The sequence below is a fragment of the Natator depressus genome, chromosome 20 (assembly GCF_965152275.1).
Source record: "Natator depressus isolate rNatDep1 chromosome 20, rNatDep2.hap1, whole genome shotgun sequence".
NCBI classification, from domain to species: Eukaryota; Metazoa; Chordata; order Testudines; family Cheloniidae; genus Natator; species Natator depressus.
The window spans coordinates 1,342,451-1,364,259 of record NC_134253.1 but is presented as its reverse complement, the minus strand read 5'-3'; the positions used below and the strand labels follow the sequence as shown (position 1 = coordinate 1,364,259).

The 21,809-nt window shown below is 49.3% G+C and overlaps 1 protein-coding gene across 2 annotated transcripts; it reads left to right on the top strand.

Annotated features, from left to right (window-relative positions):
* Nucleotides 1-3,305: 3,305 nt before the first annotated feature.
* CCNT1 (cyclin T1) lies at nucleotides 3,306-20,214 on the top strand. Of its 2 annotated transcripts, XM_074934891.1 has the most exons (9): nucleotides 3,306-3,457; nucleotides 3,857-3,938; nucleotides 4,603-4,731; nucleotides 5,643-5,703; nucleotides 7,195-7,257; nucleotides 7,745-7,790; nucleotides 11,285-11,448; nucleotides 11,802-11,872; nucleotides 14,122-20,214. In XM_074934891.1, exons 1-9 carry the CDS (start codon nucleotides 3,438-3,440, stop codon nucleotides 15,514-15,516), a joined length of 2,031 nt encoding a protein of 676 aa, XP_074790992.1. In that variant the 5' UTR covers nucleotides 3,306-3,437; the 3' UTR covers nucleotides 15,517-20,214. The 2 variants fall into 2 exon arrangements, with proteins under 2 accessions (XP_074790992.1, XP_074790994.1); XM_074934893.1 differs by lacking the exons at nucleotides 3,306-3,457; nucleotides 3,857-3,938; nucleotides 4,603-4,731; ... (1 more) ...; nucleotides 7,195-7,257; nucleotides 11,285-11,448 and having other exon boundaries at nucleotides 7,749-7,790.
* The last annotated feature ends 1,595 nt before the right edge of the window (nucleotides 20,215-21,809 follow it).

Below are 21,809 nucleotides of genomic sequence, written 5' to 3'. Positions count from 1 at the left end.
CAGGGAGTTTTGCTCACATGTTGTTTGTCTAATGGGGAAGTCCTGGCAACACAATTATACCTGCGCTCCAGCCGCTTAGCTCAGGGGCGGAAAATAGGATTCGGAGCCACCTCTAGCCCGTTGCTTTTAATCCAATGCGGATTGAGAGGGACAGGAGTCATTCCAATCTGACGGCTGCCTGGTGGCTCCAAGGGAAATAACCTGGTGTCCATCCAGTTCTATGAAAAAGCTGTGTCATTAGGAGCCATGAAACAGTTCTCAGGGACCTTGCAGCCGCCTTAGTTCTATAGGCATAGGGTCACTTTGTCCTTCAGGCTGCTGAGGATAGATTATCTCTGGGATGGGCCAGTCAGCAACACTGATCTTTAGAAATAAGAGTCTGGAGTCCTTGGTCACAAATTAATTCCCTCTCTCTCTGGTGCTGCCTGCCCACTCCAGGGGTGTCTGTATTTTGGTTTCAGAGTAGCAGCCGCGTTAGTCTGTATTCGCAAAAAAAACAGGAGGACTTGTGGCACCTTAGAGGCTAACCAATTTATTTGAGCATAAGCTTTTGTGAGCTACAGCTCACTTCATCGGATGCATACTGTGGAAAATACAGTGGGGAGATTTATATACACAGAGAACAGGAAACAATGGGTGTTACCATACACACTGTAAGGAGAGTGATCACTTAAAATGAGCTTATACCAGCAGGAGGGGGGGGACTTTTGTAGTGATAATCAAGGTGGGCCATTTTCAGCAGTTGACAAGAACGTCTGAGGAACAGTGGGGGGAGGGGGGGAAAATAAACATGGGGAAATAGTTTTACTTTGTGTAATGACCCATCCACTCCCAGTCTCTATTCAAGCCTAAATTAATGGTATCCAGTTTGCAAATTAATTCCAATTCAGCAGTATCTCGTTGGAGTCTGTTTTTGAAGTCTTTTTGTTGTAATATTGCGACTTTTAGGTCTGTAATCGAATGACCAGAGAGATTGAAGTGTTCTCTGACTGGTTTATGAATGTTATAATTCTTGACATCTGATTTGTGTCCTTTTATTCTTTTACGTATTTTGGTGTTGCAGGGTGTGTGTGCATGTGGGCCAAAGTGTCTCGTATCCTGCTATCTGTGGCATTTCTCAGGCACTTGGAGATGTTTGGTGTCTAGATTATAAGAACTTCAGGGTGCAGATTGTCTCTTTTATATGTTCATACAGTGCACAGCACAATGGGGGCCCTGTCCCCCACTCAGGTTTTGGGGCACAACCATCATACCAACATTTAATAGTAGAAGGGAATGCTAGAGGAATCTTATGATACAAGGAAGAATCCAACTTTCCCAGCAGTCTTCCTTGTCCCCTGTTATTTTGTGCTGGCCCTCTGTTGTAAACTAACATGGGTAACATAGGAATTGCATAGCCCAGCATGTTGTGGTCCATCTAATCCAACATCCTGTCTCCAACAGGGGCAGGTTTCAGGGGCAGAAGGGCAAGAAACCTTGAAGTGAGGAGTTGTAGAATAACCCTCTCCTAAGGAAAGTGCCGCCCTCCGCCTGTCACGGAGTGGAGGGTTCATCCCCATAAGCAGGGGCATTTCTGTCTCTTGTAAAATAGACAGAAACTCTCGTGGCTGTGCATATTCTCATTGGCCATATAAATGGCTGATCCTTTTAGCTCACCCTGCTAAGCTTTTGTCCTCAGTTATATTCTGTGGCGGTGAGTTCTTCTACTTGTGCTTTGTAGAAAGCGATGTCTCATCAGATTTAAATGTCCTTGGTTGTCACCTTTCCCCTGTAATAGGAGATGGCACACCCGAGTTCCTTCTCCAATGTTTACTTTAAAACTTTCCGTCATGTCTCTTCTTTCTTCACTTAGTCCCAGACCTTTCAATCCCTTTCTGTATGAGTTTTCTCCAGGTCCGTAATCATCCGCATTGCCTCTCTCTGAATCCCCTACGTTGCCTCCTGTCAGAAAGAGATATAGGAGAAACACCACATCCCAGGCAAGGCCCCCCAGGTGGAGGGTGCTATGTTATTTTCTGCCCCATTCCTTAGGACCCCTTTTATCTTGTTTGCTTCTCTGAACACTGCTGTGCATTGAGGAGAGGGGCAGCTCACCCATGAGGGTTTACGGTGAACGGAGAGCCAGCCCTGGTATACGAGTAAGGGGTGGAAGCTGGGTTCTGGGCTGGTGGGAATCAGACAGGTTGGGCTAAAGACAGCTGTGATTGTCCATGGAGTGGCCTGGGGTCACAGGGGCTGGGGTCACAGGTAGGGTCACGGGGGGCTTGGGTGACAAGGTCATGGGGGCTGGGGTCACAGGTGGGTTATAGGGGTTCTGGGGGTGGAGTCACAGGTGGGGTTACAGGGTTGTGGGGGGTGGGGGTCACAGGTAGGGTTACCAGGGTCATGGGGCTGGGGTCACAGGTCATGGGGGTGGGGGTCACAGGTGAGGTTATAGGGGTCATTGGTGGGGTGACAGGTCATGAGGGTCACAGGTGGGGTTACAGGGGTCATGGGGAAAGGGTCATGGGGGTGGGGGTCACAGGTGAGGTTATAGGGGTCATTGGTGGGGTCACAGGTCATGAGGGTCACAGGTGGGGTTACAGGGGTCATGGGGAAAGGGTCATGGGGGGTGGGGTCACAGGTGAGGTTATAGGGTCATTGGTGGGGTCACAGGTCATGAGGGTCACAGCTGGGGTTACCAGGGTCATGGGGGTGGGGTCACAGGTCATGGGGGTGGGGTCACAGGTGAGGTTATAGGGTCATTGGTGGGGTCACAGGTCATGAGGGTCACAGGTGGGGTTACCGGGGGTCACGGGGCTGGGGTCACAGGTCATGGGGGTGGGGGTCACAGGTGAGGTTATGGGGTCATTGGTGGGGTCACAGGTCATGAGGGTCACGGGTGGGGTCACGGGGGCGGGGGTCAGGCTGGCCGGAAGGGTCAGAGTCCACCCAGCATCCTCTCCCCACCCAGCTACGTACTTCCCGCAGGTCCGGGCTCCCGCGCATGCCCAGTTCTGCTCCCTCAGCGCCCCTAGATCGTACGCATGCGCAGTGCGGGCCGAAGCATGGGCCTAGCAGCCGCCTGCGCGCAAGGCGGACTCGGCTCGTCCTCCTGAAGGGGGGGGCACGTGCTGGCCGCATGCGCAGTGCGGCCCCCCTCGGGCCCCCGGCGCTGGCTCGGAGCGCCGCGGGGCCCCGGCTGCGCTCAGGGGCGCATGCGCCCGCGCGTCCGCGCCGTCGGCGCGTGCGTGCGTGCGCGCCCGGCGGGGCGTGCGCGCGCCCCGCGGATCGCCATGGAGGCCTCGGCGAGCGCAGGGGCCGGCGGCGGCGGCGGCGCGGGGCGGCGCTGGTACTTCAGCCGGGAGCAGCTGGAGTGCAGCCCGTCCCGGCGCGCCGGGCTCGACCCGGACAAGGAGCTCTCCTACCGGCAGCAGGCGGCCAACCTGCTCCAGGACATGGGCCAGCGCCTCAACGTGTATCCGCGCCGGGCGGGCTAGGCCGCGAAGCCTGGGGCTCGCGTAGCGCGGCGGGCGGGCGGGCGCCGGGGCGGGCACTGCGGGGGGAAGGCGCTTCCCGGTCCCACGCGGGGTTCCCTGCGGCGGTTCCCAGGGGTCCCTTGATGCCCGGTCCATATGGGCCCCTCCCCGGTCGCTATAATCCAGCCCCCCCACCCCCCCCGTGCCCAGGCGGGGGCAGCTCGCACGAGTGGGGCCACGTGTGTGGAAACCTACCCCGCAGAGCCGCCGGGCACGGGGGGCGGCTGCGAGCCCTGCCCCTGGGCGGGCCGCGGGGCTGCCGGCTCAGGGCCTTCAGCAAGGCGAAGCGGGGGCAGGCGCCCCTTCCAGGCGGCTTTTCCCTAACCGTACGCCTTCAGCTCTCAGCTGACCATCAACACCGCCATCGTGTACATGCACCGGTTCTACATGGTTCAGTCCTTCACCCAGTTTCATCGCAACGTACGTATCGCTCGGCCTTTCGCCTTCCCCGGCCCGGAAACCCTGCTGCGATGTTCGTTATCAGCATTTCCCCGCCAGCGTCTCGGGGGAGCTGTGGCCAAGGCACAAGAGTGGGAGTCGAGAGATCTGGGTTCTCTTTCTCCCTGCTGTGCGGCCTTGAGTGCATCACTTCTTTGTGCTTTCCTTTCCTTAGCTGTAAAATAGAAGTAACCCTGATCTACCGGGGAGGGGAGGTTGTGAGCTTCGGCTGATCTCTCTGGGCAAAAGCTATAATGTAATTGACAGTAGTTATACTTTTGCCACAGCAAACGTTCTTTGGACCTTTAAAAGATCTTTCTTGTTATGTGAATGTTCTCTCTAGTCAGCCTTAGAAATTGACTTTTTGTAGTTTTAATCCTGGACGTTTAGGGACTTTTAAAAAAAAAAAAGGGGGGGGGGATAACATTTTCCTACTACAGACATCTTAATGGGATACTGGAAGAGCATCTCCTCAAATCTGTATCTCCACCTTATCTCTGTATTTGAGGCCTGGAGGAAATCAGTAAATACAATGGTTTCGGAGCTCTAAGATTGCGCAGACCCCATCTGGACGCTAACACTGTAGGCTTGTGAATATTTGAACCAGGAGACCATTTTTGTTTTTTGTTTTTCTCTCTCCATGAAGTCTGTGGCACCAGCAGCCCTGTTCTTGGCAGCCAAGGTGGAGGAACAGCCTCGTAAGCTGGAGCATGTAATCAAGGTAGCGCATGCATGCCTGCATCCTCAGGATACCCCTCCAGACACTAGAAGTGAGGTAAGTGGCCAGACACCAGCAGAATGATTTCCATGCTTGAGAGGGAGGGATGAGAACATCTTCAAAGGGTACTGCATCCTGAAGTGTAGAATTCTGGTAATATAAGTAACTTGTGGGTCTAAAGTGTCTCATTAACTCCAGTGTATAACCATCTGTTCTGTAAATGAGTGGTTACACTGCAGAATGTAGCTTTCAGATCAACCACTATTGTACAGCACAATTTTCAGGCTTCTTCAGAGCAGATGACTTGTCTCTTCTGCTCTGTGATCTCTCCTGTTTCCCTCCGCTATGCCAGTGTGAACGAAAGAATCGGATGTGCCATGTAATCGTGTCTGTATGAGAGGCTTCTGAGTAGGGAGGGGACATGTCTGTCAGAGTTAAATAGCACTTGTAGCAAAGCAGAAAATGGTGTGTGCAGTTCAATCCTCTCTCCACCCACCTAATGGTGGGATTGTTAAAAATGTTTCCATTTTCCCCATCTCTCATGACAGCCCTTCATAACTGGAACTGAGTGTCCAACCCTGCTGAAAGGGGGAAGCTTTATCCAGGAGCCAAAGCTTGTAGAAAAAATTTGATTAAAAGGTTAAATTTTAACCCACACTGTTCACGTTGACATGTCCCTTTGTGTTTAAAACTCTCTTATGGAGCGAGAGAGACTAAAGCGTGTAGCTCCAGCAGCAACCCATGTCAAATGAACACTAGCAGGGGAGTGTATCCATCCAGCACTCTGCTTTCTCTCTTCTGGGAGGGAATCTGTGCCAGTTCCCTCTAGTACTGAGTGGGATAAAGATTCCCCCTTGATTTTTATTTTTTATTTTTTTTGGCCTCCCTGAGAGAGAGAGAGTTAGAAATGTGCAGGCTTTATACAGCGTGCCTCATCGTGAGTAACCTGCCTGTCCTCTCAACCCCAGGCTTACCTGCAGCAAGCTCAAGACCTGGTCATTCTAGAGAGCATTATACTGCAGACCCTGGGTAAGTTTTTCAAAGCGGACGGGCTTCCACTTGAATCCCAGACCCAGGAGGGTTCCGCAGAGCGGAGAGTCTAACCCCCCAGTCTTCTCCACAGCTGGAGGGCAGATGCACAGCTGGCCAATGGGAGAGCAAGAGTCCAGGCAACCACCTTTTTTCACACCACCACTTTCTTCTCATACACGTGTTTTCAGGGTTCACTTACTTTATTTTGAGTTGATAACGGCTTAAACATGCAGAGTTTGACTCGTTTCTGTCCCCTGCAGGTTTTGTTCTGCTTGGATGCCAGTTGCTCTGGGTACAAGTGTTATAAATTGTAACAGTGTGGTACTCTGTCTCCTATCCCAACCGCTGGATTAATCCGCTCTGGGATAGCGAAGGGAGCCTAGAATGAATGTTCATGTTTTGATCAGGTTGCTTCTAGCATCAGTTTTCTTTGGAGGTTTTTTTTTTAAATGTAGCCCTTTATGTCTAAGATTTGGCCTTTCCTATGGCTCTACTAGACACCTGAGTGGTTGAGGCTTCTGTTGATTAAGAAAAAGCCAAACGAATCTTTTTTTTTTTTTTTAAACAGTCTTTCCTGATTCATTCAGGAAACGACTGAGTCAGGAGACGACTAAGGGGGCATACGATAGAGGTCTATAAAATCATGGCTGGTGTGGAGAAAGTAAATAGGGAAGTGTTATTTACTCCTTCTCATAACACAAGAACTAGGGGTCACCAAATGAAATTAACAGGCAGCAGATTTAAAAGAAACAAAAGAAAGTATTTTTTCACACAACGCACAGTCAGCCTGTGGAACTCCTTGACAGAGGATGTTGTGAAGGCCAAGACTTCACAGATGTTAAGTGGCTTGCCAGTTACACAGCAGGGTAGCTCTGGAGTCAGCACTTGACATGTAGAATTCCTGGCTCCTTGTCCTGTGCTCAGTCCTCCCAGTTGCCTCTTCTAGAATCCCAGTTCTGCCATGACTATGCTGGTGAGAGAAGTAAATGGACAGAAGTGGATGCTCAGCACGTGGGCTGTCATTTTTAAAAACAACTTACAAAACTAAATGAAAACTGAAGCAAGGATTTCACTTCATCTGACATTCGTGCTACTGGCTCCCTCAAATAGAAGATACCTGCTTCCTTATGGCGCTTTGGGTGGCACAAATTCCTTTGAGCAGATGCTAGTTTTCTTTCTTCCTTCCTTCCAGCTGCTGCAAGAGGCTTTGTCCTACTTAAAATCCGTAATAGGTGTTTTGCTTCCAGTGAAGTCTCTTCAGCAGTAAGCAATTTAGCTGCTTGGAAACCAGTGACCTTCAGGATTTGTGACTGGACAGCTTGATCCTTCTGTTTTATTCCTGCTTGCCTCTGAGCAGAAAGTGTGAGCTTTTAGTGCAGAGGGGAAGCTGAGTTGCCTCCCCAGGAGCAGGAGGCATGTGCAATATGTAAAACCGTGAGGATGCTGTGTTTGTTACCTAATGGTCACATGTCTCTGCCATTCTTTCAGGGTTCGAGATCACTATTGATCACCCCCATACACACGTGGTGAAGTGCACGCAGCTAGTGCGAGGTAAGAGACCTAAAGTGTGCTGTCGAACGCTTGCCACCTTCCATCACAGAGGTGGCTGTATTTCCGAGCTAGGTGACATGGTTCCTCTAGAGAGCTCAGAGTTGAAATCACGTGGGATGTTTTGGTTGAAAGGACTGTATAAGCAGGAGGTGGTAGCATTCATTAATAGTGAATTACCCAGACACGCCACAGAGTGTGTTTCATTCAATCTAACATTGAAGTAAAGATTCTGCAGTGGCAAATGGGTGCGGGAACGGGTATAATTTTGAGTTGCTGTAAAGCACAACGCAGTGGTTTTGTTAAATGCAAGTTTTGTGTTGCTGTGGGGCAGAACTGAAACAAATCAGACCAGCAGGATCTTTCATATCCAGTTCTGTGCTTGCTGCGGCCACTCCCTGTAGAAGCCTGTACTTCTAACAGACTAGTACCCTGGAAGTCTCTGCCAAACTGTTCAAGCTAACTCTTGTGTTTTTCTTTCCCTTTCCAGCCAGCAAGGATTTGGCACAAACTTCCTACTTCATGGCGACCAACAGGTTGTTACTTTTGAATTGATTCCTATGTTTTTAGCAGAGGGTTTTATTGGGGGGTGGGGGGAAAATGCCATTTGGACACTCTGGAGGATTATCTAGTGAGTTTGGGGTGTGTGGGGGGGGTATTGTTTAGTGCTGTACAACAGAAGAAAGGGTCCCTGTCCCATGGAGCAATCTACAGCGGATGAGGGGACAGCTCCTGGACAGTGCACACTTCTGTTTGGGTAGTTAGAAGAAGAAACGGATTTTAAAGAGTATTTGAAGGAAGTGACTGTAAGTGCTCATTCGCATTACTGAAGTGCCTGGGAGCCCTGTAATGGACCAGGAATTCATGGCGCTAGGCACTGTCCAAACAGAACCAAATGATGCCTCCTGCCCCAGAGAGCCTTGCAATTGACAAGACAGCAGGTGGATGCAGATAGATGGGGGAATGCGAGGAAGCAGTGAGAAATTTGGCAGCGTGCTATGCAGTGGTCTAATGCTAGACATTTATTCCAGAAGAGAGGGACTTAGAAAAGAACTAAGGCAGTTTGGCTTCTTTCTCTTAAAAGATCTTTAGGTGACTTCAGATTTTCAAATAAGGATTGAAAAATTAACTCCAGTACCAATAAGAGGCCCAAATTGGAAGCTCGTAAAAAATGGAAATTCTTGCAGCCATTAGTTCATACAAACGCATGGAATCAGGTTCAGTGAAAGGTGGTTTAACTTCAACCATGTGTATTGGAGACACCTAGGTTTCATTCTGGAGGGGATGTTGAGATGTTGGAGAAAAGCAGGGCAATATAGTGGAAAACGTAAAAGGCAGAGACATGCCCTTAGGTATGCAGGTGTCTGCATCAGAAAGGACTGGTTCAGCAGGTGAACTTGGGCTTAGGCTTTATATACTTAAGTCTTGCCTGCACAGCTCTGTTTGTTAGGAGTGTGGGGGGCGGGAACCATACCTCTAAGTGACATCGTTTTGCTGGCATAGCTTATCTGGGGAACTGTATAAGCTGCATCTCCATTAGGGTGACTTGTGGTCTGGCTACGCCAATAGTCCGTTTCTAGTGGAGATAAGGCTGCAGTTGGAAAAGCTGCTTCCATTCCCTGCTCTACCACTGATTGATTGTGTGACACACACACACACCTTGGGCAAGTCCCCCTCTGTCCTGCCATTCTATTAAATGGAAGTAATTCTCTTCTACCTCTGCTCCAAGGATCTCTGCTGAACTGGTTTTTAATCCTGATCTGGGAACTTTTTTAAATGACACATTTCAGACATGAACTTACTGAACAAGAAACACAAAGGAGATGCTACAGTGTGGTAGTAATAGTGATTTGAGGATATGTACTATCAACCATAAATCATTCTTTAAAATGGTAACTCTTAAGGGCAGGTTCACTGGCACACCAGAACAGTGCAAAGCAGCTGGAACCCACTGGCTAGTTAAACTGATTACAGCGGCTTTGCATCACCAGAGCAGCACATAGCAACCCTCATATGCTGGCAGATCTGGCTCTTAATTGGCAATTGACTTAATTCAGGTTTCAGAGGGTAGTCGTGTTAGTCTGTATCAGCAAAAACAATGAGGAATCCTTGTGGCATCTTAGAGACTAACAAATTTATTTGGGCGTAAGCTTTCGTGGGCTAGAATCCACTTCATCGGATGCATGGAGTGAAAATACAGGAGCAGGTATACATACATGAAAGGATGGGGAGTTGCTTTACCAAGTGTGAGGTCAGTCTAGCGAGGTAAATCCATTAACAGCAGGATACCAAGGGAGGAAAAATCTCTTTTGAAGTGGTAAGAGAGTGGCCTATTACAGACAGTTGACAAGAAGGTGTGAGTAACAGTAGGGAGAAATTAGTATTGGGGAAATTAAGTTTAGGTTTTGTAATGACCCAACCACTCCCAGTCTCTGTTCAGGCCTAATCTGATGGTATCCAGTTTGCAAATTAATTCCAGTTCTGCAGCTTCACGTTGGAGTTTGGTTTTGAAGTTTTTTTTGTTGAAGAATTGCCACTTCTAGGTCTGTTGTTGAGTGACCAGAGGTTTAGAGGCTTGTGTTTAGTGAGCCCAGTTTCTGTGAAAGGAGTGGGGCGTGGGTCCCCTGTCCATGAGACCCAGTGTCGGTGCTTTCCAAGTTTCCTAGACACTGTTTTCTTGATGCCCAAAGCAACAGTGACAGCTGGGCCAAGTAATAGACCAGGGGAAACTCTTGACAGGAGACCAGGCTCCCTTGTAGATCACTGAGGCATCAACCATGGATTTAGGCCATGGCACTTGGCTGTGGAAGTAGAGGCGTGATTGGTGGAGTTATCTGTCACAGTGACCTCATTTAAGTTACCTGGACCTGCTTGGGGCTGATACAACAATCATAACCGTGAGTTGCAGTGACGGTTAACGACATCACTTACTTTACAACTGAAATTTGTACAAAAGTAGGCCATGCTCTAGATTTATTTTTAAGTAAAACAAAGTTTTGGAGAGTCCATTCTGAGAAGATCATTCAGAATGAAGACGACCAACATATACTAAATCTCCTACAGGACTCGGCTTTTAATATATTTTAACAACCATTAGATTAATCTAGAGAATTCTCAGGAAACTAATCTTGTATTTTGAGTGGGTGCTGTAAAGTTGGGGCAAATACAATGTATTTTTCATACAAAGCACAGGTTGAACCCCTGTGAAATGGAGATCAACCTTAACAGTGAAGATGTAACTGGCACCTCCAAATTGTTCTATGAAGTGGATTTGAGGCTTTGCCATATCGGGGGGGAGGGTGTCTGTGCAGGGGGGTTGAGGCCCAGTCCTGTGCTGCAGTGTCTCTCTGAGTTGGCAGTTGTTAATCCCCCAGCTCCATTGACATTCAGAAGCTGTGTGGTTTGAGGAAGCCAAGGTTTCAGAGAGGGAGGCAGGAGTGGAAGTCTCTGTGGGCTTTATTGTTTGAACTGTTGGTTGTTGGGTCTCTCATGATGATGGTGCATGTGTCATTACCGATCACGTTAACTTCACAGGAGTTTTGCTTGGGTTGGGAATCGGCATTTTCCAGCCATGTGAATTTGCTTCAGCAGAAGACATGGAGCTGTCTGAATCTCTCCTCAGGTTGAGCAGAGCCCACTTCCAAGCCAAGAACCCAGCTGCCCACTGCTTCTCTCGGGTTCTGATGTTGGGCCTCAGGGGACTTGGGCTGAAGTCCAGCATAACTTAACTTTTTTTTTCACCTGCAATAGGCAATGGGCCCCAGAGCCCAGAGTTGGGAGGAGCTTGTGGAGAAGCCTGGAAATGAATTGGTTTGAGCAGCACAGGGAAGTAACAAGTGACTTGGCAGTGCATAGAGACGCCTTGACAACAAGGGATGTCTTGGGGGAGGAATTGTCCTTTTCCCTTCAGGAACGTTCCCACCATGCCCACCTCTTCCGCAGTGTCTGTTCAGCGGGGGATTGTGTGTGCTGAGGTTCAGGCCTGGGAGTTCATGGCTTTCTGTTTCTCTCTCCCTGCTGGTGACGTCAGCCTGCACCTGACCACCTTCAGCCTGCAGTACACCCCTCCCGTTGTGGCCTGCGTCTGTATCCACCTGGCTTGTAAGTGGTCCAACTGGGAGATCCCAGTCTCCACGGACGGGAAGCACTGGTGGGAATACGTTGATGGCACTGTAACTCTGGAGCTCTTAGACGGTAAGTTTTGGAGCAAGGTCCCCCCCAGAAAGGCACTCTTATTATCTTGGCATCTATTCCTGGGTCTGCCATTCAGACACAGCCACTGACCAATTCATGGACTTCAAGGGCTTCTGATCTTGCCAAGGTTTTCAGTGTGGCAGCTTCTTTGGTGCAATAGAGACAGTAGAAGTCATGGAGTGGGATGAGCTTAACTAGTCAGTGCTACTACTTCACTGTATTTCCCTTCCTGAAATAGCTCCATCTCATCATGAATAGCTCCACCCATCAGTGAGCAGCGGGCTGCTGGCTTGTGGCTGCTCTGCGTCCTCCCTCTGACCCTCTTGTCTGTGTTTTGTGTGTCCCCTTTGCAGAGCTGACTCATGAATTCCTGCAGATTCTTGAGAAAACTCCCAACCGGCTCAAACGCATCCGCAACTGGCGGGTAAGAATTTCCTCTCTTGGGCTGCTGTCCACTGCGCTGGCTCTGAGTCTCCTGTCTGGCTTCTGAGCTGTGTTGTCTGTAGTACTGACAGTGCTCAGGGGAAGGAGGGGCACTTCAATATTAAGGTTTAACAGACCATACATTTCTGTTTTCATTCGTCTTGAATAAACTCATTGATGAGCTCACTTTTTTCCTAGCAAGGGCTTGACAAACCCACTCCTTTGGGAGGCGTGTAACACCTCCCCGTCCATGGGCGAGAGGGGAGGGCTGTGTGCCACTTTCTGTGGCCTCTAAGCTTTGCTTTAAACCTGTATGTTTGAAGCCATGAGGGCTACACGAACATAAGAATGGCCATACTGGGTCAGACCAAAGGTCCGTTTAGCCCAGTATCCTGTCTTCCGATGCCAAGGGGCCCCAGAGGGAATGAACAGAACAGGGAATCATCAAGTGACCCATCCCTGTCGCCCATTCCCAGCTTCTGGCAAACAGAGGCTAGAGACACCATCCCTGCCCAACCTATCCTGCATGAATTTATCTAGTTCTTTTTTGAACCCTGTTATGGTCTTGGCCTTCACAACATCCTCTGGCAAGGAGTTCCACAGGTTGAATGTGCATTGTGTGAAGAAATACTTCCTTTTATTTGTTTTAAACCTGCTGTCTATTAATTTCATTTGGTGACCCCCTAGTTCTTCTGTTATAAGTAGTAGTAAATAACACTTCCTTATTTACTTTCTCCACACCCGTCATGATTTTATAAACCTCTATCATATCCCCCCTTAGTCATCCTTTCCTAGCTGAAAAGCCGCAGTCTTATTAATCTCTCCTCATATGGCAGCCCTATTCATACCTGTAATCATTTTTGTTGCCCTCTTCTGAACCTTTTCCAATTCCAGTATATCTTTTTTGAGATGGGTCGACCACATCTCCACGCAGTATTCAAGATGTGGGCGTACCGTGGATTTATATAGGGACAATATTATAATTTCTGTCTTGTTTTCTATCCCTTTCTTAATGATTCCCAACATTCTATTAGATGTTTTTTGACTGCTGCTGCACATTGAGTGGATGTTTTCAGAGAACTATCCACAATGACTCCAAGATCTTTCTTGAGTGGTAACAGTTAATTTAGACCCCATCATTTTATATGTATAGTTGGGATTATGTTTTCCAATGTGCATTACTTTGAATTGATCAACTGATCGATTTTTCTGATTTGAATTTCATCTGCCATTTTGTTGCCCAGTCACCCAGCTTTGTGAGATCTTTTTGTAGCTCTTCGCAATCTGCCTGGGACTTAACTATTTTGAGTAGTTTTGTCATCTGCAAATTTTGTCATCTCACTGTCTTCTCCTTTTTCCGGATTGTTTACGAATATGTTTAAATAGGACTGGGCCCAGTACAGATCCCTGGGGGACACCACTATTTACCTCTCTCCATTCTGAAAACTGACCATTTATTCCTACCCTTTGTATCCTGTCTTTTAACCGGTTACCGATCCCTGAGAGAACCTTCCTTCCTTATCCCATGACTGCTTACTTTACTTAATAATCTTCCGTGAGGGATTTTGTCAAAGGCTTTCTGAAAATCTAAGTACACTGGATCCCCTTTGTCCACATGCTTGTTGACTCCCTCAAAGAATTCTAGGAGATTAGTGAGGCATGATTTCCCTTGACAAAAACCGTGTTGACTCTTCTCCAACAAATTATGTTAATTTTATATGTCTGACAATTTTGTTCTTTTCTATAGTTTCAAACAGTTTGCCCAGCGCTGAGGTCAGGCTCACCGGTTTCTGTCATTGCCGGGGTCCCCTCTGGAGCCCTTTTTAAGAATTGGCATCAACCACCTTAAATTTGCCCTGCCTTAAACAATAGAGGTGTGACCTGCCCAAAGCCCTAACCTGCAGCCAGGCGCTAGTCGCCTAGGGCCTCTCACCCCAGGGCATGTTGCTCTCTGTTGCTGTCTGTATTTGTAAACATGTGGTCTCTTCTGGGGCAAAAATGTGTTTTGCAAAAAGTTTTATCCCCCAGCCTGGTGCTGAAGCAGGTGAGAGATGTACAACTTGTTGCAGGACCATCTAGTGTGATAGCCCCAATACGAGGGAAGCTGTGTGATCATGAGCACCTTAGTTTTGCTGCTTACTCTGCACAGTGGCAGTTGCTCCCTTTTTCTCCCTGAGTGGGTAACAGGGCCTGTGTCAGTGACACAAAGCCACTGAGATACAAATGCCCTTTCTTGCTGCTTTATTTCAGGCCTCCCAAGCAGCCAAGAAATCCAAAGCAGACGACCAAGGAGAAGATGAGTGCCTCTCAGAGCAAACTATTCTCAGCATGATCTCCAGGAACAATTCTGACATGAACATTGCAGGCTTAATGAGTATGTCAACTTCCTCGACTGCAGGAGCCGGGCCTCCCCTCCCAGATGGAGAGGACTCTCCCACTGATCTGAGCAGTATGGATATGTTTCAGTCAGAGCACTGGATGTCCCACCATCCTCCACACAAGCTAGAGGCTGGCCAGGTTCACAGGACTAACGAAAGCTCAGCAGCCACTGAGCCGGATGGTGCTGCTTACCAGAAGCAGAGCAGCAAGAGTGCGCCCTCAGCAAAGGTGTCGCTGAAAGAGTACCGCGCCAAGCATGCTGAAGAGCTGGCCGCACAGAAGCGGCAGCTGGAGAACATGGAGGCCAATGTGCGGTCTCAGTACGCCTATGCTGCACAGAATCTCCTGGTCCAGCAGCAGAGGGAGAGGGAAGTCCAGCAGGAGAACAACCCCTCCCCAGTCCTGAAGATTCCCACCGGCAGCTCTGAAAGCGCAGAGCGCCCTCCTTTGGAGAAGAGCGACAAGGCCTCCGCCCTGAAGCTGAGGATCCCTGTGGCAGGGGGAGGAGGGGACAGACAACTCTCCTCGAAACCAGAGGAGATCAAAATGCGCATCAAGGTGCCGACTGCCTCGGATCGGCACAGCTCCTCAGACGAGAGCAGCGGGAAGAGCCGGGAGCACAAGGAGAAACACAAGGCCCACTTGTCCAACCACCACCATCACAATCATCACTCGCACAAACACTTGCATGCGCAGCCCGCAGCTGGGGCCAGCGGCGCCGGGGGCAAGCGACCAGGAGACTCTAAACACAGCAGCCAGCAGAGCAGCCTGGCCCATAAAAGCTTCAGCTTGTCTGGGTCCTCTCGGAAAAGGCCTCTCCTGGAAGAGGCATCTGCTGCTGCACATGAGCACCAGCCAAAAATCAGTAAGAGCTCCAAAGCTGCTGGCATGCAGTTTTCTTTTGCCCACCTCCCCGGGGCTACCCAGCTTCCTGGGCACAGCTTGGATACAGCTGGCCTCCCCTTCCCCCAGGCCGGCAAAGCCAGGGGGACCCATGGGAAATCGGACAAAGGCCCCACCGGTGCTAATGGGCACAACACAAACCAGGCCATTGACTACCAGGATACAGTCAACATGCTGCACTCGCTGCTGAGCGCCCAGGGTATGCAGCCCACCCAGCCCCCAGCTTTCGACTTTGCCCACTCGTATGGCGAGTACTTGAATCCAAGGGCCGCTGGGAGCTCCAGAGCTGCCAACACGGACAAGCCCCGACCACCCCCACTGCCCTCAGAACCCCCTCCCCCTCTCCCTCCTCTGCCCAAGTAAAGTCCTTTTTACTACTGAGTTTGTATAGACATGCCTGGAATCTGGGCCACCCCCTGCAGGGGAGGGGCAGGGTGGTCTGACCCCACTGCCTCACAAAACTATTTTATTATTATTATTATTTTATTATTTTTATTGGTCTTAGAATGCGGAGTCCTCCAAGCTGTGAAAGGATAAGAAATGTCCTTCCTTCTCCTCACTCTCCCCATCAGAATCCCACTGGGCTGCAGGGGCCTGCCCCTTCTGGGAACGGAGGCCCCTCTGGGCGTTGCAGTGGGGGCAGGGATGTGGGGGTACCTAAAACGTGTCGCAGAATCTCTTAAAGACATTTTTAAAATAATTTAAACAGTAAGTTATATCTGTTCGTAGTATTTTGTTCACTTTAATTTTGTGAAGCTGGCAGGTGGTGTAAAGTGCCCTAGCGCTGCTGCAGGGGCTGGGGGAGGGAGCTTGTGTGAAGGGCTTGCATGGCTTGTCCTCGGCTCGTTTGAGCACTGAGTGGTGTAGAGAAGGTGGTCAGGAGCTGACCTGTAAGAAGAGGGCCATGAATGGAAACAGCATGGTCTGGTGGTGATGGAGCCAGGCAATTCGAGCTTGGGGCATTACCTGGGCTGAGTCACTTCAGTTTCCTCCTTTGTGAAATAAGGTTGGTGCTGACCACCTCCTCCCCCTTGCAAAGGGCTTTACCCACCAGTTGGTATTGGCTCTGTCCCTCCTTCCTCTGGAGGGAAGGATCCCTGTGCACCTCAGTATCACTGGGAGGCAAGGGCAGTTCCCTACCAGATCGTGCTGGTTCCATTGAAAAGTCCCCACTGCTGTGACTGATTCAGTCTGCCATGTGCCAGTAGTGAGGGGTTACAGGGTCAGAGTGATGGGAGTCTGGCTGGCTGTAGCACAAAGGGGCTACTGAAATGCGGATGGGTCTGCCGCCTAGAGCAGCAGCAAGGTGCCATCAGGGATCTCGCTCCAGTCTCCTGTGGGGGGGGAGCGTGATAGTGGAGGTGAGATTGGGGATGGGGGAAGGTGCTGTGCCCAGGAGGGTGGTGAAACAGAATTGTGATTGGGGGTGCTTCAAAGTGTATTTCAGTCGCATTATGGAGTAAGATTCTTCATATTTGTTGTTACAAAGAAAAAAAAACTACAAAAAAGTGAACTGTTTTGAAATAGTCCTTTCTAGGGGGCTGAGGTTGAATGTGAAAGGACCAGTCAGGCCAGTGTGTGACTTGAGTTTTCAGTGCAAAAGGGGCTGGGACCCCCACTTGGGCTGACATTCCTGTGGGGGTTGGGAATCTCTGTATTTCCCCGAGCCAGCTCGGGCCAGATTTGCTGCCTGTGTATTTCTGCCCGCTCAGTTGCTCATAAAGACAAGCGGTCACGTGCTTGGAGCTGGCTTGAGTTCTGGGGGCTGTAATTGGGAGCCCCCCACAGGTGGCAGTGGCTGGAAAGAGATCTAGTCATTTCTGCCTAATGCAGAATCCTCCTTGCATTTGCCCAAGTCTCTTGGAATCTGACCATTTAACCCCCCACCCGCTGGCTAACACTAGTTCTGTTGCAGAGTATGTGCACCAAAGATGCAGCGCAGACATCTCCTAGGATCTGAGGCAGCTGCTGGGGACAGGTCACAGTCCGGGTTTTTAATGGCATCCTCTCAAAATGCACAAGTCCTCTGTAAAGCTTGGGCTGGATTCTGCACTTACTCTGGTGTCAATCTGGGGGAAATTGCTGAAGTCAATCCAGACTGACACAAGTTTTACCCAGAGGAGAGTCTGACCCAGTGCATCTGGCTGATGTAATGCAAAAGCACCAAGATACAGATTAGCTGAGGGAGGGACTCTAGGATCAGCCTACCTGTGTCTCCAGTTAGCATTGTTAGAGCAGTTGAGTTTCTGCTGTCTAGAAAAGTCCATCCTGCATCTGTGTGGCACAGACCGGAGGGTACCACTAGGGGTAGCTCGCTGAGGGACCCCTGCAGCTGCTTTGCTGCAGCTCTCTCCCAGAATGTGGACCCAGAGCTGCTAGGGAAGCAGGGGAGCCCTAGCTAGTTTTGGGCAAGCTTTTTTGTTTCATTTACTCATCTCCCCAAGAAGCTGGAGGTTTTCTCTTGTGGCACAGGTTATAATTTTCCAAATTTCCAGTAAACTGGCTTCACATGCTTTTGGGAAACTTCATGTCCCCTGCATTGAACTCTGCCTGTCTTTTTAACTTTCTGTTTAACCTGGAACTGCACTGTCCCAGGCCAGGGAGACTTTCAGTGCAGGGCTGTCATCTGGTTTTGCGTGCAAAACTTTTATTCCCTTTTTACATATGTAACGCTGAGACTCCCAGCAGGGATTTGGTCTTTGCTTAACCTGCAGCTTTTGTGGCACACTAGCTGTCTCTTTAACCAAGCCATTAATGAGGCTTTCTTTTAATCACTGACATAGGCACTTTCTAGCTCTGCCCTTTCGCTTTTAGGGATTTTTAGCTTACTGATTCAGATGCAGCCTCCTCTGCAGGGGTTGGATGGAGCAGACCCTTCATAGGGTTCAACAGACTGGGGTTTCTCTGGGGGGTGTCTTGTCAGTTTCTGGAAAATGTTTTTTTTTTTTTTAAATGGCTACATTTCTTAGAACTTCCAGCTGCAAAGCTAACCCTGGGGTTGATGCACTGCCCTTAGCCCGCTGCCATAAACAAGTACAGCCGATGACCAGGCTTCCGGATTTCCGTTCCCATTTGGACCCCTCAATGGAAAGGCCAGTCTTTCAAGAGTGCTCAGTGCCCACCAGCTCCCACAGAGATCACCCAGGAAGCTAGAATCCTGGTTTGGTGGATTGTGTAAAACTTCAAGCTCTCTTAAAAAATGGAGGGGGGAAAACCCAACTGTTAAATTATCTCCTTCACAACAGGTGTGAGCTTGCGAATCCTGCATAGTTTGTGGTATGTAAGGGGCACAGGCCTTGTGGGTATTTTTCCTGTGTGGTGGATCGTATTTTAAAGGATGGGGCTTGGGTTAAGATTGTGGGGGACAAATTCTGGGGAAAAAAAAAAAATCTTTGTTCTCTAGGTTTCTTTCCCTGTGTGATTTAAAAAAAAATTTTTTTCATAAGAGAAAGTATAAAGAGGTAAATGATTTATCAGGGGTTTCCTTTTTAAAATATAGTAAGAGTTTGGCTTGAATCATGGGGGAACTTTCTTCTGGCATCCCTGTCCAAAATGCATCTCACATCCCATATGGAAAAAGAGCACAATGCACTGAGTAGAGAAATCACTCGTGTTTCAGGCACTCTTAAATGCATGAATTCAGTGTCTGCTTTACCATCTAAAATTGCCTCTAGGTTTTACCCAGAATTCTTGGTGTGCTCATGTAATAGAGCAGAGAATCTGACTTCCCATATGCTATGGGCCCGGCTTGGGTGCGATGGGAAGAGTGGGCATTAGTGGATCAGGAAATGGAAGTAGGTGGCCCTGACTGAAACTCATTTGGCATTCTGTGCTTTGGTATGAGCTGACTTTCCTCGTGGCAGTGGAAAGAATGGCATGGGTGTAAGTCACTGGATGTTGGAGGTGGGGTGGAGGCTGCTCCACCTTAAGTACTTGATGGTTGCTTTTCCTGCATTGTCTCTCTCTGGGTAAGTAATCTGGCTTCCGCCATATCTGTGCAAAGGAGGCTACTCTGCCACTGTCACCGGGTGTGAAATGTACAGTGCTGCTGAAATTAGCAGACACTTTCCATGAATGTTCCAATCTTTTCTTCCACATTCAATTTGTCCCCATATTTCTTGAGAAGGTGGGGAGTAAAATATAGGGTCTGTGAAACCTCTGCAGTGAGGGAAGGAAGCTCTGCCCGAACTTTCCACAGCACAGATAACCTCCTGCAGTCATGACTCTGCTCTCTTTCACATAGACACTAAGCAAACATGGATTGTGAAGATAGCAGCCCTGCACCCTGGTCACACTCCAACATGCTTTTCCCCTCTGAGGAGGTGTATGGTCTAAAATTCTTCATTCCTTTGTTTGGGGGAAGTGATGGGAGGGAAGGATGACTGCAGGGGGGAGAGAGGAAGGGCAATTTAATCCTATTCTGAAGTGTTACAAATATTTAAACTTTGGACATTATTTTTTAAAAAGAGACAAGTTTGCTACAATTCCATTGTAAACTCATTTCCCTTCCAGACATGGCTATGCTGGCTGTCTGGGAGGGGCACAACTGGCTTGAGCCTTCACTGCCACCCCGCTATTGGGATGCGAAAGGAACGCTTGACAGCATTCAAAGTACTGGTGCTTCACAACACCTTTGACTACTGGCGGTCTGTACATAGTGAGGGCTGGGGGGTGATAAACTGCACCATTCCTAAGCTTTCTCCTTTCTGTGATTATATGAAACTCTGATTGGATTCAAATTTTTTTTTTTAAACCCACATCAAGCCAAAGAGCCCAATCAATGCGTTTTCTGATCTCTCAATCTCTCACTCAGGGTCTGCCTTGTGGTTGCAAACTGACCAATTTGGGTTTTTCCCTTCCCTTCCACTGCTGCTGTTGCCTGTTTCCTGATACCTACTGCATTGTTTCTCTCCCCCCAGCCCCCCATACAAAATGTGAAGAGCTTCCTGTGCACAAACCAGCAGGAAGCTGGATAACTAATGGGGCTACAGGTGTTGGCAATCTTGCTGTCAAGTATGTTTCTCTCTGTATTTATCCACATCAATAAAAGTTAAAGGCAAAGGAGTCAATGAATTCAGTTGCTGCTTGGTTTTTTTAACTGATAATTACAAAGGGAAAATAGGCTCAGCCTGAGGTTAAGGTGCAGACTTTAGAAGGGGGAGACCTAGCTTTTATTCCTGAGTCTGCCCCAGACTTTGTTGCTGTTCCTCGGTTTCCCATACTGAAAGTGGGGAGCGGAGTGTCAGCCTCCCAGCTTGAAGGCTGAGGTAGTGAGGGGTTGGCCATGCTGGCTGGCTGGGGAAGTGTCACGTGTTAAGACTCCTGGAGAAAAAGATGGTGAGTAAACTAGAAACCCTACCTGATCTCATCTGTTCTGTGTATAGAAAAAGAGGAAGTCCCCAACTGCTGGTAATGGCACTAGTGTGCTCCTCGCCTCTTGCTGTGCATAATTCACTGTTCAGGGCTTTCATTGCCATGAAGGCTGGATATCCAGCCAAGAAAAGGAACTCCGGTGTGCCAAGCTTGACAGTGAATTTATAGTCTAGGAGGAATGGCTCAACCCTAGTGTGTGCAGTGGACAGCTGGAATTTACTTCCCTCCCAGTGACTCTGAATCATAGACTATCAGGGTTGGAAGGGACCTCAGGAGGTCATCTAGTCCAACCCCCTGCTCAAAGCAGGACCAATCCCCAACTAAATCATCCCAGCCAGGGCTTTGTCAAGCCTGACCTGAAAAACCTCAAACAAAGGAGATTCCACCACCTCCCTAGGTAACCCATTCCAGTGCTTCACCACCCTCCTAGTGACAAAGTTTTTCCTAATATCCAACCTAAACCTCCCCATTGCAACTTGAGATCATTACTCCTTGTTCTGTCATCTGATAATGGTCCAAGACAGGGTATTTTGTCTAGCTAGGCACGCTATTCATAGCCGCATGATATGAAGTAAAGATGGTTGCTCTGAAACCTGCCTAGCTTGGCTGTGAAGTCGCTGCTTTCCTGATAGCATCTTAGTACCTCTGTGAAAGGATGTGCTGGTCTTAATCCACAAAGCTAACCTGTCCTGGTTCTGAAATTTTCTCCCCTCCCCCTGTTTTGAGGAGGGCTAGCTGGGTCCATGGTACTGGTTCTTTGGGCTTGGGTGTCCAGGTTCTTCAGTGCCAAGTGGAGGCTGGTAACCTCCTTTTTAAAGGGGGATGTAAGAGACCCTGGAGCCCAGGAGGAACCAGCTGGAGAGTCGCCACTTGTTTCTGCACTCGCTCCTGCTGTCTGAGGCCATGCTGTACAGACGCGCACCCTGGCCTTGGGGCAGGGCCTGGTGCACTCTGGCTGCAGGCACGGGCAGCCTCTGCCTAGTGAGAAGGGGTGGCTGTGACTCAACCCTAGTGCCCTGAGAAAGGGAAGGGGCTTGGCAGACAGACTTACCCTTTGTGCCTGGAAGGGTCCCTGCAGGGAAGGAGTCAAAAGCCCTGTCACTGCACCAGCTGATTGTCCTCCCACCTCTGGAGGCTGGGGAGAAGGGGAACTGAGGCCCAGAGACACTGACCTGCCCCCAGCTAAGAACTGAACCTGGCTCGGCCAAGTCCTGACCATGGGGCTGTGAGCTTCCTCTCCCTGGCGTGCCCTCCTGGGGGGCTCTGGTACAGCCCCGGCCTTG

What these genes read in the sequence shown, in the direction of transcription:
- CCNT1 (XM_074934891.1), top strand. Translation starts at nt 3,438, where the DNA reads ATGGGCCAGCGCCTCAACGT. An exon ending in GTGCACGCAGCTAGTGCGAG is followed by an intron (nt 7,258 to 7,744) that starts GTAAGAGACCTA and finishes TTCCCTTTCCAG; the next exon opens with CCAGCAAGGATTTGGCACAA. An exon ending in AACTCTGGAGCTCTTAGACG is followed by an intron (nt 11,449 to 11,801) that starts GTAAGTTTTGGA and finishes TCCCCTTTGCAG; the next exon opens with AGCTGACTCATGAATTCCTG.